Below are 18,899 nucleotides of genomic sequence, written 5' to 3'. Positions count from 1 at the left end.
AATTTAAATAAAAGCAGTGCAATGAATCTTAGAACTTCTCCATTGATACTTCATTCACTGATACTGTAGACTGACATATTTTTAGAACATCTTGTACTAAATAAGACAAATTATATATATATATATATATATATATATATATATATATATATGTATATATATATATATATATATATATATATATATATATTTATTTATTTATTTATTTATTTATTTTTTTTTTTTTTTTTTGCTGAAGTACACTATATATAAAATAAAAATAGAAACACCTATCCACCTAAATTTATTTACATATTGATGTGTTTAAGGTACAGTAGTACAAACTGCATAAAACAAAATTACTGTTTTTGATTAAAGAAACCTTGGCATGTAAGTATAGCATATGGCCATTATGTGGATTAATTTTCATTGTGCAGAATTGTGTCTTTTCATGATGTGTCTCCAATTTCTTGGCAGATTCAAGTCATGAGCTTTGCCACCGAGCATAACTGGGACTCGTTAGAAATATATGATGGTGGCGATATGACAGCTCCGAAGCTTGGGAGCTTTTCAGGTTCGTATTGTCTTTATTAATCCCCTTTTAATTGCTTATTTCAATAATAGTCTGTTGAAGTGATTCAGCATTTGATTTACAGAAGTTCTCCTAAAGCTCATTTGCATATCATGTAGTTCTTTATAGCTCATTACAGTTTCATATTGTAATAAAACTGAGAGCCAATCCCCACCACTGGTTTTATGCCCCTGGATTCTTGGAAGTGCTGAAATTAGCTCCAGTCCTGGAAGGCTGTCCATGTGCCATCCCTTACATAACAGATGAATGCCCTCATTTTACATTTGGTTGATTAACAATATCAGTTCTTACACCCTTTTGGGTTCCAGTTGGAAAAACACCAGCCACATTTATTCCATCCCAATTCATTATCACAATGTTCTGGACCAAAAAGCTGAATGTTTAAAATTGAACGATTGAATGTTATGAGTATTATAAATGCCAGCATTACTGCTTACATTTTAATGTGTACAATTTAGCTTTCTATAACTTTACAGGAAAGCAATATTTAAAATTATTTTTAGTAGTAGTAGAAGTAGTAATTCATAACTGGCATGCAATACTTTTGGAAAATGTATATGTATTTAGTACAATTGAGAGGCTACATATGTAAATATGTAAAAATCACCAGCATTTAAAATTAACCGTTGAAGACAAAAGGATGATTAAAATGAGTGAAAAACAGAAATAATGACCAGTTACATGACCTAAGATTTCCCTTAAACATTCATATGAATGTTAACCTAAAAACGCAAAGTATGTAATACTATTTAAACAGAGCAAAAAAATCTAATAAAGACATATTAGATAAAGGCCGAACAAAATAAATTACATCACAAAATAATATTAAAAAATACATGTATATATTTTTTTAAAAGTCGCACAGCAGGATCAAGAAAAGGGGGCAAGATCTTCCTTTGAGAGAGAAGGCTTAACCTTTTTGGGGACTCTCCCAGTAGACAGAATCATGGCCAGGCCTCTAGCTACACTTTCAACACGGCTGTAATGAACTCCGCCTCTGTGCCACACTAGCATGCTGGTGAAAGGTCACCCAGCCAGGGAGCTCCGTCTGCTCTAAGGCATGTGTTCAGTGGCACTTCACACTGTCTAGCACTCCTCACCTTCCCCAAGCCATATTCTCAAAAGCCGAGAAGCTCTTTAAATGCTAAACCATCTCCACCCGGTCTCCCGAGACACCTGACGCCAGTCTATGATTGAATTTGATGATAAAACGGTAATTTCCCCTCATTTAGATCTCAATGGTCCAAATTATACAAGCCCGGAGTCATTTGTGAGCATTGGTAAGACATGGCAGGGAATCAGGAGCCAGTGTCATTAGGCATGGTGTTTGGCTGCCCATTAGAATGCACTCTTTGCTCTCCTGTCGCCTGCGTGTTCGCCTTTTATATCCCCCGCACACTTGCCCATCACAATCGGCCGTTTCATTCTTCCTCTAGTCACAAATCCATTAGGATAATACCCTTAATTAAACTGTCAGATATGTTTTGTGTTTCTGTCTCCCCACACTTTTCATCATTCGGGATTAATTGCGGCTCAACAAATACCAATTTAATTACAACTGCATGCATTTTTGCATGTGTGTGTGTGTGTCTTTAAAATATATCACTGCCATTATTTACCTAATTCTGGCTGCACGTTATGATTCTAGAGATGACAAATGTTTGAGATCAGACTATAATCACTATTTCCCTTAAAGAGGCTTTTTATTTGACAAAAATCAGCAATGGTCCCAATCCCTTTTGGCTGAAAGGACATAGGCATAAATTGAATCTGTAATGTTTTGTTTTTATTTTTTTATTTTTTTAAATAAGTCTCTTATGCCCACCAAGGTGGCATTTATGTAAACAAAACAATAACAAACAATCAAACAAACAAACAAACAAAAAACAGTTATAACAGGAATATTGTAAAATATTATTGCCTTTTAAAATAAATGCTGTTCTGTTCCACTTTCTATTCATCAAACAATTCCCAGAAAAAAAGTTGTATCATGGTTTCCACAAAAAATATTAAGCACCAAAAACTGTTTTGAACATTGACAATATTAATAACTTTATTAATAATTGAGCACCAATAATACTTGATAATAATTTAGCACCAAATCAGCATACTTAAATTATTTCTAAAGGATTATGTTTTACTGAAGATTGATTTTATATACATACACACACACATATATAATCAAAATAATTATTATAAATATGATTGTTATATTTAATCACATTACTTGTATGGAATTAATTAATTGCTAATAATTTTAATTCATTCCATGCATTTTATTGTTTGTTTGTTTTTGTGTATTGTAGTTTCAGTTCTGTTGTCTTGCTCATGTCACAAACTAATCGGTGCTTCACATTTCCATTCAGCATCTCCCACAGCTTCAGTTACATACTGAAAATAAATGGACATGTGGTTGGACTCCAGTTCAAATGCTGCCTGTTCATCTCGCTTTTACCCCACACATTTTTGAGTCTGCCTTCTGCTCGAAATTTTTTTTTTTCCCCATCTGTGCGGGAGCAACATCAGTGCTCGGCTTAGAAGGAATATCGCTCTGTAGCGGTTTTCCAATCGTGGGCATGGATTTCACAAAGAATCCTTCTTCTCAAATCCCCCTAATCTGTGAGAATGCATCACTCCTTGTCCTATTTGGCATCCAATGTGATTCAGTACTGTAAGTGTAACATATTCTGTCTGGCAAAGTCTATTTAACCTCATCCGAGTCTCGTCTGAGCGTTTTAAGATCCTCTCTAGATTGCCTTGTCCCTAATAGAGATGATAGACTGCTGAATAGCTGGACACTGTGGATGAGCTCTATGGAGCTGTCAAACTTCATCCAAAAATTATTAGTCAAATCATTCAAGCGCAAAGGAGCATTTTTCAGGCTTCGGTCATCAGTCTAATGTACTTGGACTTCGGATCGACTAGAATATTAGCAGTCGGAATGGCAGGATGTTTTAAATGCAAAAGATCCCTGAGAACCATTTCCTGGCAACTGCATGACACCATTTTTGGGCATTTGTGTAAAGATGTAAACAAGCCATGTATGAATAAACGCTACAGATGTGAATTTGAAAGAAATCTTTCTTCTCAAACTAAACAGTTCTCTAAGCACATACCATGGCTATGTGGGTGTATTTAAGCATTCATCCCGAGTCGCTATGCGGCGGCGTACTAAGGCACTGAATACTATAAACAGTATTTGTTGATTCTTTTTACACTCTTGTTTACTCCAACCTTATTTACTTTTACACAGTATTTGAATTGTACCTTCATTCCCACAGGGAGATAAAAAGAATATGGGTAAAAGCAAATAAGCTCAAAGGAGAAAAGAAGCTGGGAAGCCTGCAGAAACCTGAGATCTTAGATTCTGATGTGATGCATTGCAGAAATGTTCATTTTTGTGCCAGAGCTCAACTTCATGTATTACCGTAGTGTTGTGAGATACAGTTGTCAGTCTTTTAACATTATAAATTGCATTCTTTAAATGCATTGGTTTCCACTTGCAGTCTGTAATGTTGCCTCAAGTGAGAAAGTAATGCATTGCAATAAAGTTTCATTTGTTAACGCTAGTTAAATACATTAGTTCACATATATTAGCAAGGAAAAATATTCCAAACAGTTATTCATCTTAGTTAATGTTCATTTCAAAATGTCATTAAAGGGGTCATATGACGTTGCTAAAAAGAGCATTAGTTTGTGTTTTTGGTGTTAGGCGTGTTTATGCGGTTCAAAAAACATATTATTTTCCACATACTTTACATTATTGTTTCTCCTCTCTGCCCCGCTGTTCTGAAACACCATGTCTGCATTTTCGATCATTGAACGAGAAACAACAAGCACTACTCTACACTACTCAAAACTCGCATTTGAATAGTCAATAGCAAATTCTTTAAATATGAAAATGTACTTTCAGGCCTTCAGTCAGAAGTGTAGACTGTCCTTGCAATGTTGGAATTGACCCACTTTATAGCCTTAACCCTTTGTGTACAGCTGGCATTGTATGCTGCTCTCCCAGGTTCAGTAAACAGTCCCAGGTTCCGGAACAGTGTTGTAAATATAACTTAATCACTGATTTCTAGTTGAGTCCTTATTTGGAAGGCTAAACAAAGCATTTTCGCTGTCTCAATGAAACACACTGCGACTCCACAACATGGCGACTGCAACAATACTACAGCCGGTAAAAGTTACACCTTCTTTCTTTACATATACATATGAGTGGTGTTACGCTAATCTACTCACGTCATGATATGGACAAGTGGGGGCGTGTTTGAACGAGCCATTTTAGGAAGGCGTTGCTGAGTCTTAACTTTTATAAGAAATATCTCTTTGGGTTTAAGACTTTAAGCTTTGGTACTTTACAGATCTTATCTATGCACAAACAGCTTGTAACACTCCAAAGCAAAGGAAAACAAGAAACTGCATCATATGACCCCTTTAAAATCAAAAGTTGCATCTGTTAATATTATTTAATGGACTAGCTACTAACAAAAAACATTTGTGTTTTATTAATTAACATTAACAAAGACTATTAAATAATGTAACAAATGTATTGCTCATTGTTTTTTAATGCTTTTTTATTTATTTATTTTCAAGCTTGAACGCCTGTTCTAATTTGAAATGAAATTGTCATAAACATTCAAAATCCACATTGTCTGCACTCAATCAGTGCAGAAAAATATGGCAGATAGGCTGAATTATACAGATACACTCTCTGACAAATAGCTTAGCCTACCTAACCAGTACCATCCAGATGTTTGTAACAATACTAAACACAGGAGCTGCTCAATATCCATCTTCACTGACGGTCTTGTTGCAATTCTTACCAAACTGTATGTCTTTTATCATTTTACCTGGACCAGTGCTTTGTTACATAAACTTCCACTATAAGTGATTTAGATTATTATTATTTTATTTTATTTTTTTAAACTGAGGGATGACTTATTTGTGTGGTAATTGAGATCAGGCCACATGTCAGTGGAGCACAACTTGTATTGAACCCAGAACATTTCTTTAACACATGTCCGCCCACATTTACTTATCAGTGCCTGTTCAGTATTCGGCAACTTGGCAGGAATGTCTTAATGATACAGCCTGTTAAATTCTGTATGTAAGGGAAAGGGTAGAACATTATAACTATTTTGGTGCAAAGAAACATTTTCAAAAATAATATCTGTCAAAAAAATACATTCTGGTACATGGCTCATTTTTCACAATCCAACCAATTCCAAGGATAAAATCAAGCCCTGACCAACAGTTTTTCTCTCCCGTTTTACTCAGAAATATGTCAGATTATGGAAGTAGCACTGCAGCACTGTTTCATGTTGACTTTAAGGATGTTATGTTGTATTCATGACATTTTCTCCACATATTAAAGATGTCACACTCTATATTAGTTCTGTCCATATATGTATAAGCAGAAGGAAAATCCTCTGCTTTGAATCCAGAGTGGCAGTAGCTGTTTTGCTTTTTAGTCTGATGATAAGTGACTCTTCCCTCTGAGCTGTGATGAAAGTTCCCCCAAGAGCTCAGAAGGATAGCGACACACTTCAATGACTAGCGCCTGTCAAACATTTCCTTTTTGCCGTCCCTTTTTACTTGACTCCGTTTCATTTGGCCGATGTCCAAAACGGGCGAGTCTTTCACAAGAGCGATACGCCCGCCGTGATTAACAGCTGCTTACCTCTCGTTGCCCTTTTGTTCCTGCATGTGTGCACACACTCATCATTTAGCTAGTGTGTGTGTGAGTGTTGGAATGAGAACATGCTGTCCGTGTGTGTGATAACTCCAGCCCTTTTCCTGCTCAGGCCCCTTTCTGGTGTTATCTTCCAGGTACAACGGCTCCAGCCTTGTTGAACAGCACCTCCAACCAGCTTTACCTGCACTTCCATACAGATATCAGTGTTGTCGCGGCTGGATTTCACCTTGAGTACAAAAGTGAGTATAGAACATGTCACTATGGTGCTTTCATTATCCTGAACCCTCTGCCCTTGGTAACAGTCCAGAGCAAGACTTGCCGCTACATTTCACCGCCACACACACATGGTGGGGACACAAACACACACGTACACATAACGGGCACACACACTGAGCTGTATTTTTTTGTCCTTTCGCCGCTCTGCTGCCAGGTAAAGGCAGAAGACCGCACACACCAGCTCTCATTATTTGCTCGGCCGCAGCGTCTGTGTTTGGCGATACCAGCACGAAGAAAATTGGAAAACAATAGGGATCCAGTTTAACCTTGCATGGTTCATAAAAATGGAAAAAAAAAAAAAAAGCTATGTTCTAAATATATTTTCAATCATACCTTTTTTTCAGTGTCATCTATGCTGGTCTATACTGTACACTTACTTAAATTTCCTTCCAATAGATAAGTAGTTTTCAGAACTTCACATTTTATATATTTTATATTTTTTATATATTATATATATATATATATATCTTCCAGACTAAAACATCTCATTCAAATTATCAGGTCATTGGCATTAGCAGGGAGTTTGAACAAATGTAAAAAAATAAATAAACATGACAAAAACACATAACAAAATTGTTACCATTTTAAAATTAAAATTTCTTATTAACTGAACAGCAGGAGTGAGTGTTTAAAAATCAATAAAATGACAGCTTAGAACCTTTTCTGTTCTCACATAATACAATATTAAATGGATTTTGCAGATCACTTTTGTATGGACAGCTGTGAATAATTACGTTTGCAATTTAAAATTCAGAACTAAAATATAACTGGAAAAGTTAGTTTTTATTTTTAGTATTTAGATACTGACAAATGCGTGCATATTACTTATATATTTGCATTCACTTGAGCTATTCTTGCAGTGACTTTTAACCAGCTGGCTGTAATTTTTTGTGGATGTATGAAGTCAGTTCCTCTCAAGCTCACCAATGAGGGGGGGCAATGAGATTTTGCATGTGAATGTCCATTTAGACTTGGTCTGAATTAACCCTGAGTTCCAGTAGTGCCAGTATTTTTCTACTAACATTAAGTGTGTGTGTGTGTGTGTGTGTGTGTGTGTGTGTGTGTGTGTGTGTGTGTGTGTGTGTGTGTGTGTACCTGGTATTCATCACGTTGTGGGGACCAAATGTCCCCACAAGGATAGGAATACCAGTAGATTTTGACCTTGTGGGGACATTTCTTAGGTCCCCATGAGGAAAAAGGCTTATAAATCATGCACAATGAGTTTTTTTGAGGAAGTAAAAGTGTGCAGAATCTCCTGTGAGGGCTAGGTTTAGGTGTAGGGTAGGTGTAGGGCGATAGAAAGTACGGTTTGTACAGTATAAAAACCATTACGCCTAAGGAATGTCCCCATAAAACATGTAAACCCAACGTGTGTGTGTGTGTGTGTGTGTGTGTGTGTGTGTGTGTGTGTGTGTGTGTGTGTGTGTGTGTGTGTGTGTGTGTGTGTGTGTGTGTGTGTGTGTGTGTGTTTGCAAGTCTTTCAGACTGTGACCTTTTAGTGTGCTCAGACCAAGCCTCATATAAACCACCATACCAATATACTTTCTGTCCCATTTGTTCATTTGCGAGGGCAGTGTTCTCAGTGGGATAGCCCAATTTATCCATTTTTCTTTCTCTCATCTGTGAAAGGGTTGGTTAGGGCGCAGTGCTTGCAGTAATGTTACATGTAAAAAGTCACATAGATAGATAGATGGAAAGTTTGATCATCTGAAAGCACTAGATGCTACATTTGAAAATTTTGGTCTCATAAAAGGTTTAAATAACAGTATGCTGACTTTGTAAAGCCAAACTAATTAAACTCCATCAGAAACAGCATTAAGCACTCTAACTGTTCTGATACAGTGGAAGCAGCCTCAGCAAATGAAGTGAATCACTTATCCTCATCTTGCTGGTTAGTAAACACAGATAAGTGCGATGTGGAGTTCTGTGAGTTTGGGGCATTTTGACCCTAGGCTGAGTTATAAGATAAGCTCCCCTTTTCTTTTTCTTTCTATGACTCTCTTTATTACTCTTTCCCTTCTTGTGCTCTGCCTTTTTTACTGTATGTGTTCCAGCGGATTAATCAGGGGCATTTTCTCTGTGGAGGAAAAGCTGTCAAGCGCATCTTCCAAAAAAGCGGATGAGAAAATAACTGTACAGAAATGAGGGAAAAGAAATACGCATCAAACACAAAGTGTAAATAAATCATTTTAAGTAACACTGTCCAACAGCGACACCAGCAGATGTAAAATCATCTATTTATCCCTCAAGGTCATAATGTTCTCTTCAAGCTTGGGAAGCATGATGTGAATGTGTATGTTGGTGTAACAACACAATACAGGTGAAAGTTACATGAGAAGAAGCAGGGCCTCCATTGAGCCATAATTGGCTGATGACTCTGTGAAGGTGACTATATTTCATAAAATCTGTTTAATGTTTAAAACCAGTCTGCAAGTCAAACTGGTTGGAAGTAGACTACCTGCAACGGTAACAACTCCACTGAGACATCACCATAAATGAGACAGAAATGACTTGATGATCTGGAAGTAAACAGATTTTTAGTGACCACAGTTTTTGCTTAAATCGCAATAATGGTTTTGGTTCAAACCTTACATTTTGATTTAATATTAATGAAAAATATGTATTAATACTTAGACAAAAACATTCATACACATTAAAATGATTATTTATTATAAAGACTATAATTAATTAGTATATGTTCTTTAGATATCAGCCAATATGTTAATTAATGTGAGTTAAAATCTATTGTATTGTATTTTTACAACTGAATTTTAGGTAACACTTTATAATAACGTTCAGTTGTAAGTCTTTTATAAGTGATTAGTTAATGATGAAATAATCATTTGCAAAACATTCACAAATGATTAGTAAGTGATATGCTAACAATTTGTGTATGTTTTGTGAATTAATTTATTAGTCAGTTACAAGTTAATTTAAAAGTAATTAGTTAATGATAAACAAATTATTTACAAAACATGACTATGTGTTTATAAATTATTAATAAATGATATGTTAATTTTATTTTAAGTAATATGCTAACAATTTACCAATCTGTCGTAAATTATCTTAAAAATAGCATATAATAAAATAATCAAACAGATCCTTAGTAAATAGTAAAAAAATTGTCACCCCCCATTTTTTAAAATAGGCTTGAAAGTGCACTATCCAAACTTAAATTGTTGTAATTCATGAACACTTTGAAATACAGATGTAAGGTAGGTGACTTTTTTTTGTTAAGAAAACAATCAGCAGATTATTGCAGAAGCGGAAAAAAAAGTAATATTAGTAATATTAGCAGTATTAACAAATTACAGAAGTTTAAATTTACTGTAAAGAAAATACACTGTGCAATTTGTATTATATTTTATATAAAATACATATTTTACATATTTTACACAACAGGTTTTATCCTAAATTTAATATTAATTCGAAGCCTTACATCTAAATAAGTTATTCCAAAATTTAAGTTGATATGAAAAAAAAAATGTTCTAACGTGTAAACAATTCATCATTTGTAAATGTGTTACACATCATTTGTAGATCTTTCTTACATGTTAAAATGATCTGGTGTATACAAGACATTTACAACACTTTCTGCATCCCCTAATCTAAAGTGTAAACTACTCATCAGTTGTAAATGTTTTACAAACCTGCCGGTTCCAGGTTGTGTGTGTATCATGTGGGTATACACACTGGGGGAAAGACCTTTGAATAATGAGTCAAACATTTACAACTGATGAATTGTTTACACTTTAGATTAGGGGATGCAGAAAGATTTGTAAATGATTTATTCATGCTGCGATCTTCAGAGAAGGATAAAAATGTAAATGACTGATATTTTAATTATTTTTAAGTGACAAATGATATATTAACCACTTACTAAGGATCTGTTTGATTATTTCATAATATGCTATTTTTTTTAGATAAATTAGGACAGATTGGTAAATTGTTAGCATATTACTTAATAATCATTTGTAAACGTATAATCATGTTTTGTAAATATTAGTCCATCATTATCTAATCACTTGTAAATTATTTATAACTTAATCTGCAAAACATAGTTAAAAATACTAACATATCACTTATTAATCATTTATGAATGCATAGTCATGTTTTGTAAATGATTAGTTCATCATTAACTAATTGCTTGTAAATTACTTGTAAATGAACTAACAAAACATACACAAATTGTTAGCATATCATTTATTAAACATTCATGAATGTTTTGTAAATCAATATTTTATCATTAACTAACCACTTATAAATTACTTACAACTGAACGTTATTATAAAGTGTTACCGTCAATGTTTAATTTGCTTACTATAAATAAAGACATACACTTTTCTCTTGATGTCATACATAATTAGCTTTTTTATGTTCTAAACTATGGAACCATGTTTCTGCCACTGAATAAAAAATACAAAATGGTAATTGTGACTTCTTTTTTTTTTTTAGAATTGCGTGATATAAGCTCAGAGTTGCGAGAAAAAACAAACATAATTTTGAGATATAAACAATTTAATCACAATTTTAAAATAAATATATATATTTTCCCCCTCAGAATTGGACATTATAACTCACAATTGCTAATTTATATCTCACAGTTCTGAGGTAAAAAAGTCAGAATTGCAAGATATAAATGCGTAACTGCGAGAAAAAAACCCTCAAAATTGCTAGATACAAACTCGCAATTCTGACTGTGTAACTCAAGATTGTGAATTTATATTACACAATTCTTAGAAGATTGTGTGAATTGTGAGTTTATATCTCGTAACTTTGACTTTATTTCTTAGAATTGTAGCAATTCTGATTTTCTAACATAAAATTGCAAGTTTCTTCCGCATGATTCCGAGACAAAATGCCAGAATTTCGAGATGTAAACTCACAATTGCATGAAAAAAAGTCAGAATTGTGAGAGATAACTGGCAATTACCTTTTATTATTCTTTATTCAGTGGTGGTACCTGCCATGTGTTTTCCACATCAACACTCTGGTGTTACGCCTAAGTATACTTAAACAATGTTGTTTCCTTTAATTTGTTATTTAAAGATTATTTTTAGACATTCACAACAAAACAGGTTTAAATTGCATTGATTTTAGTTTAAACCTGTATTAAAATGCACTTTAAATAAATTGCAGGGTCATTTCACTTTCTCAATGTATGTAAATAACATTACATATTATTATTTCCTTTAGCTAAATGCTGTTACATATGACTTTAACCCAGAAACATCAAATGCAACTTAATTTATTTACTGAAATAGAACTGGACTAAAAAAAAAACTCTAGTGCTAAAAGGGACTTTGCCTTTTCATTTCAGGAGCATCACATGCCACTCAGATTAATATATGTTGCAACATTAGCTTTGTTGAAAATTTGAGAATCATGTTGACTCTGACTTACTGGAGGGCTATGAATAAAGATGAAATGGTGTGAGAAAGAGAGGGTCTTGGCAAACTGCTTTATTTTGCAGCATTGCCATCAGCTTTGAGCTGTCATCTTTGGCTCAGCTCTCAGAACATAAGCCCTTTCCCTGCCCGGTTTCATAGTACATCCTCTGAGAGACCCCACAGTACACGTTTATAAATTCTGCTGCAGCATTACAATGAAAACAGTGAAACGATTGTGTAATTTGTTTTAAAATGCATTTAAATGTTGATCTAAAAAAAATGCTTTCCAGTTTGAACCCGTTTTGTTCAGTTTGTCTAAAAGATAGATAGATATATAGATAGATAGATAGATAGATAGATAGATAGATAGATAGATAGATAGATAGATAGATAGATAGATAGATAGATAGATAGATAGATAGATAGATAGATAGATAGATAGATAGATGTTTCTTATGTATTTACACATTTACTCGTGCCATTGAACTGTTGTATAAACACAATATCACATGAGTAGACGTGAGATATATTACAGCGTGCCAATATACAGCCATATCTCACGTCTGCTCGTGAGATAATTGTGTTTTTACAACAGTTCGATGGCACGAGTGTGTACATGCATAAAATAAAAACGGACCATCTTCAGAAGCCCTCTTTTGTGCAGAACTACTTCCTTTCACCACGGATTTACAGTTTATTAACAGTTTAACAGCTGAGCCCAAGCCTCTGATTTCTAGAACGTCACTTTAAAACTAGTAATGAACAAATGCTGAGCTACTTCATTGAAAGCTTATTGTATTGCTGCATGAAAAGCTCACCGTATTGTAGAGTATTATAAAAGAGAGATGGACTGAGCGATCGTGATTACCTGCATCTGATACAGCATTTATTTATCAGATCAATCCCATATTCACGATTAGTTTGAACGTCCGCTGAGGAAAGCGCTATCTTTGCCGTAACGTTAATATCCTTTCATCTGTTAAAGGTGATTTTTGAAGACAGTGCTGCTCAGTGTATTTGTTAGCTGCGTTAAACTGATGTTGAAAATAAAAATAATTTTCGCTTATGACTGCGTTCATTTTTTCAATGTAAAAGTCTTTACTGCTGACTCGTAAAAACAGTCTCTTGTTGCCATCTAATAGCGGAACAATTTAACTAAAATCACCATCACGAACACACACACTGTTTCTTAATATTAAACACTATTATTAAATACTAGTGTTAGGGATCGCCGAGCGGTTGATCCAATTATGATCCGCACAACAGGACTTTGCAGTGAGAAGTGGATTTTATTTACAAGTGCAGAGGTGAAATCAAACAAGCAACAGAATAGAACGGAAAACAAAACTGAAACCACAAACAAAAACAAAACTGCACTATAGCAACACCTCTCACTGCAACTGTGAGGGCATTCAAACAAAAGGCCGGAGCCACGTGTTGCACCACACACCACCCCTTCTCTATTGAGCTCTGGCAGCCATCTTATAGTTATGGCCCCTCCCCTTCCTGTATCACAGATATCTATTATTTAGAGCATTTATATGCTCTAACAATACATAAAACATAACACCTCTACAACATAAACAAAACAAAAACACACAACACTATACTTAAACCATAAACAATAACCACACAATACTCTGATCCAGACTAACACAAACACCTTACAACAGTCCAATTCAGATGTTATCAGTGCCGGCATTTAGACCGTGTAGAGTGATATGCTGTATGTATACTCATGAGGTAAGGGTGTGCATAAGTTCATAGTGTCACAGTCACAGGATCACTCTGTGACAACTAGTATTATTCATATAAAATACAATATTAGATACCACTATTATTTATCTAAAATATTATTTATTTAATAATGATATTTAACAACAACAACATTTATCATAAAAATTGCTAGGCAATTCAGTCAAAATTACACAGGCAGCACTCTGATATACAGCACTGAATTTATATAAACATGATGAGATTTTGCCAAAAGGATTTTCTCTGGAACAAATAATAGATTAATGAGACCCAAAATGAATTATATCTTATGTTTAACCACTACAGAGCCAGTGGTAAATTCTAGAAGATCCGGCCGAGGTGAGGCACTCTCAGGTGGTTTCATGAGTGCAGAACGATCTGGAGCTTACATGTCCGAAAACGGCGACGCAAATTTTCAAATAGATGCTATCTCTATTAATACTACTGGATACTGGATTTGGGTGTCCGGCATGACACTTGCTGTAAGAAGTACCACAAGTGGACTGATATATCTTTCTATCTATCTATCTATCTATCTATCTATCTATCTATCTATCTATCTATCTATCTATCTATCTATCTATCTATCTATCTATCTATCTATCTATCTATCTATCTATCTATCTATCTATCTATCTATCTATCTATCTATCTATCTATCTATCTATCTATCTATCTATCTATCTATCTATCTATCTCATTATTTGGTGCAGTATGATTCTCTTTAGATATAACTGTGTTTTATCTTTGTGTTTTTATCTTTGTATATGTATTTTTGCAGTACAGCTTGATAAAAAAAAAAGTACACTATGAGTGATTTTTCCAAAAATCACTAAAAAAGCGAACACCACTGTCACAAAAGCACAATGCCACCCATCGTGCGGCATATCTCCACAAGAGGAATGCAGAAAGCACTCTCTCGTGGACCACACCACAGCCGTTGCCATGGCAACACCATGGCACAGTCTATTACGGTCCCGAATTTACTCACTGAAATCGAGTGGATAAAAGACAGCATAAAATTACAATGAGCACATGCGTTCAGATGATTAGGAATACCTGACACTATAATTTTAGCCCTTTATGAGAGCTGTGGTGCAACATGCTGAATCTGTATTAAGAACATGTCTTAATGCCTTCTCTGACCCATTTAGCTGTGGGACTGACGACATGCCCGGAGCCTGTGATCCCGGCCAATGGCATCAAGAATGGAGACAGGTACATGGTGAACGAGGTTGTGTCATTCAGCTGTGAGCCGGGGTACGTTCTTCAGGTAAGTTGCTGATTATCTGCAGCCCTGACACACAAATACAACATGCTGCACCTGCATACGGCTAGAAAAGTGCAAAAAAAAAAAAAAAAGGAGAAGCTGCTTTATCATGTGATCTCGTTTTCCAGGGACATTCTCACATAACGTGTATGCCAGGAACCGTGCGACGCTGGAATTACCCCCCTCCACTCTGTATCGGTATGTTTTTCCATATTAATCAGATGGAATGTTTTTTTTTTCATATATTTTAATAGTCAAACACCCTGGTCATTCTCTATTATGTCTCCTTATGTTTCTTAAGCAAAGTGCGGCGGGACCCTGTACGATATGAGCAATGTGGTCCTGAGCCCGGGTTTCCCTGGGAACTACCCTGGAAACTTGGACTGCACCTGGAGAATCGTGCTTCCTGTTGGATATGGTGGGTGCACCGAGAGCTATAGTACTGAATCGGCTGTCTGGAGGTTACAGCTTCAAATGTTTTCTCTCAAGAAGTCTTTCCCTTTATTTTGCACCCTGCAGTGTGCTGATGCAGTACGACTAGTGTTAAGGGGGAACTAACTGAAAATAGCAAATCTACTGACGTAAAAGTAAACATGAATTTAAAATATAACCTGTTTATTTTCTTGAAGGTATAGTTCACCCAAAAATAAAAATGTTGTTATTACTCATCCTCGCGGTGTTCCAAACTGTTTTTTAAACAGCTAAACACAAAAGAGGATACCAAAATAGAAGCTGTTAACTTTGATAGTATTTTCCATACTTCCATACTTAGGAAGTCAATGGCTACCAGCGACCGTTTGGTACCAATGTTCTCCAAATTATCTCCTTTTGTGTTCAAAAGAAGAAAGAAACGCATAGAGGTTTGGAATACTTTGAGGGTGAATAAATGATGACAACATTTCTTTTTGTGTGGACTATGCCTTTGTGAAAAAATATTAAACATACAATTGTAAAAAAATAAAAAAATAAAATAAAAATCCATTCAGATAGATAAAATCAAATCGTGCTCTTTTTTTATATTTTATTTTTTTATTTCTTGTACCTAGAGAAATACGTCACTTTACAGTAGTAGCAGTAGGTAAAATGGCTTATAAATATCCTTTCATCCATTCTCCGAACCGCTTATTCTCTGTAGAGTACTGCATTTCAGGTTGACTTTAAATTTTTCAGTGGCATAAGAGCTCAACCACAGCTGCAAAATTGGGACGTTTTTCCACCAAGAAGAAAACCTAATTTTAGCAAACATAAGCTAACTTATTTATGTAATGACCTGGTTAAATAGAAAAAAATAAATAAATGCAGATTTGTCATTACAGACCGTACTAAGCATTTATATTTCTTTGATCAGGAAATAATAGTTAAAATGTCAGTATTTGATTACAACTTGCTTTTGTTTAAAACTCAGTGCAACTAAATGGTTTTCGAACATTAAACAGAAAATCACTTGTTTTTCATAAATGATGCCCATTGAATTTATTGCATGAGTAAACTCACACATTAGGTGTTTGTTTTCCAAGATAGATACCCAGAAATGGACAGCATCACGCTGAATACCATTAGACATAAAAAGATACTTCCTTTCCATTTGATGTTTTGCCACTTGACACAGGGGTGTTATTTGGTTTCATTTATCTAAACTTTTAAGATGTTGTTTGAGCAGTCGATCCAACTCTCTGAAGTCATTTAGTTGTAGCCCATTTGCTTTCTCCCGCCTCACAGTTCAAATGAGTTGAGAACAAAAGAACCATTCCAGATGTTAACAAGGTAATTGCATGTCATTTAAAAAAGCCATTCACACTTATCCTGGAGCGCAACTATTTATTCTCCAACCCCCTCTAACTTGAAAGAAAACAATGTAACATTGAGATATCCAAAAGCAATTTTCTGCCTTATCAAGCAGCCGCTGCACAAGCAAGAGTAAGAACCATCATGTTTGCGCTGTGTAGCAAAAATGCATTAGCTTTCACTGTTAACAGGCTACAATCATTTGAATAAGACACACAGATGGCTTTGCGGGTGCTGATTATAGCTTTTAGGACAGTCTGAATAGGTAGAGTTAAGTGCAGTTAGAGGATAGCACTGCATCAGAATGACAATAAAGCTAATCTTTAAAAGAGTTGCCCAAGGCGTCTCAGAGCGACGCATGCTTTCAGTGAAAACGGCCGACTTGTTTGATTCTTTTGTTGTCGTATCATCCAACTATCTTCTTTTATTTAATGAATATTAAGTTAAAATCTTCGGATTGGAGACAAAGACCAAGGAATTGGTAAAGATGAAGTAAAGTTAATGGTGTGTAATTGTAAAATTTCCCACTGGCATCTTTTCTGTGCTATTTCTTGTCGGCTTGGAGCTGCACATTAATGAATTTAAGTGACAGCCACGGAACCAGAAATAAACAAAACCCATTCCGCCCACCACACAAAACACTAAAATGCTGGCAACACTTGGACTCAAATTTACTGCCAAACAACCCTTTTAATTTAGATTATAGATATTAACTAATAAGTAAAACATTGTGACAATTAATAGCAAATTTAACAAGCGATCTGTTCCAAATGACCTCCTGAATAAATAAATAAATAAAATAAAAAAACAAAATAAATAACCTAAAAATATAAGCAGACAAAAGTACAAAGTATAGAAGGAGCAAAAATAAGTACATATAACCATTTAGAAGAGAGTGGAATGAGAGCAGCACACGTATGCAGACATACAGCTATTGTTATTTGCAATTGGCAGAGTTTTTAAAGTGAAAAAGTGATTTTTGCATCCATATTGAAAAAAAAAAACTTTTAAATAATCAGTACTGACAAATTAATTCTTCAGCAATTCCTCAGCAAAATATTGTACCATAGCTGACCAAAAATGTTAATATTTTATTCTTGAAAGAGACTTACCAAATTGAGTCAAAGAGAGTGAATGTGTGTCTCTCTCTCTCTCTCTCTCTCTCAAGGTGTGTCAGAACAGAGTTTATTAGAACTGCTGGTACGCACAGTTCATTCCTGGCACTATGAACAGCATAACACATAAACACTGTCAGTAATGAGAGAGGTTAGTGGCACAATAGAAGTAAGTTTAAGTAAGCTGTAGAATTTAAACATTAAAAATGTAATTAAATTTTCCCTCTTCTGTCCTTTCAAATTCATAAGACTTTAGTTCTTCCTGAAAACAGAAGTGATATTTTAATGATATGAGAGTTCTGTTCCTCCACTGAAAGTCTATTCACCATCAAAACGTTAAAAAGTTAAAATTTATGAGACACAGTAAACACAATCCATATGAATTGTGCTGTTTAATTTAAGTCTTCTGAAAAGGCACGATCCCTTTATATGTTGAACAGATTTAATTTAGTAATTTATTCATATATAAAACTGATCAACACACATATATAGAGCACATCAAATATTTTAAACCAAAGCTCAAAAGTGCTTTCTTGACGGGCGAGAGCAAACCTCATTGTCTCCTGTGCGTCAAGGAAGCATGTATAAAAAGGCCTAAATTAAATCTTTTCATCACGCTGTATAAAGCAATTGTGTCTGTTCAGATGAATTGGATTTAACCACTCGATTCATATGGATTATGTTTCTTAATGACTTTTTGAAGCGTCAGAGTTTTGGGTGAATGGACTTTCAATGGACGGACAAAAATCTCTAAATTCATTAAAAAATATCTTCATTTGTATTTCAAGGATGAACAAAAGCCTTATAGATTTGGAATGACAGGGTGCGTAAATGATGACAATTTTTATGTCAATAATTAATACTCCACAAATCTGTGAATTTCTGTGAATTTCTGTGAATCACGATTTGTGAATCACGATTTGTGATTTAGCAATTAACAGCATCTCTCTTAGCAGCGTTAAGAGCTGGTCTGTTCAGGCCAGTCAGAGTCACTTTAAAGGTGTCATTGCGAAAGTGACAGCGAAAGTACTTTGTTTATATT

The 18,899-nt window shown here is 34.8% G+C and overlaps 1 protein-coding gene across 1 annotated transcript in view; it reads left to right on the top strand.

Moving 5' to 3' along the window:
- csmd1a (CUB and Sushi multiple domains 1a) overlaps positions 1-18,899 on the top strand; it is a 406,871-nt gene that overhangs the window by 327,345 nt on the left and 60,627 nt on the right. The window contains 6 exon segments of the mRNA XM_073834675.1: positions 309-313; positions 457-553; positions 6,401-6,505; positions 14,842-14,960; positions 15,086-15,155; positions 15,259-15,375. Coding sequence (XP_073690776.1) covers positions 309-313; positions 457-553; positions 6,401-6,505; positions 14,842-14,960; positions 15,086-15,155; positions 15,259-15,375 — 513 coding nt within the window.

The sequence above is a fragment of the Garra rufa genome, chromosome 2 (assembly GCF_049309525.1).
Source record: "Garra rufa chromosome 2, GarRuf1.0, whole genome shotgun sequence".
Taxonomy (NCBI): Eukaryota; Metazoa; Chordata; class Actinopteri; order Cypriniformes; family Cyprinidae; genus Garra; species Garra rufa.
Note: the sequence above shows the minus strand (reverse complement) of the source record. Positions and strands in the feature narration are given on the sequence as shown.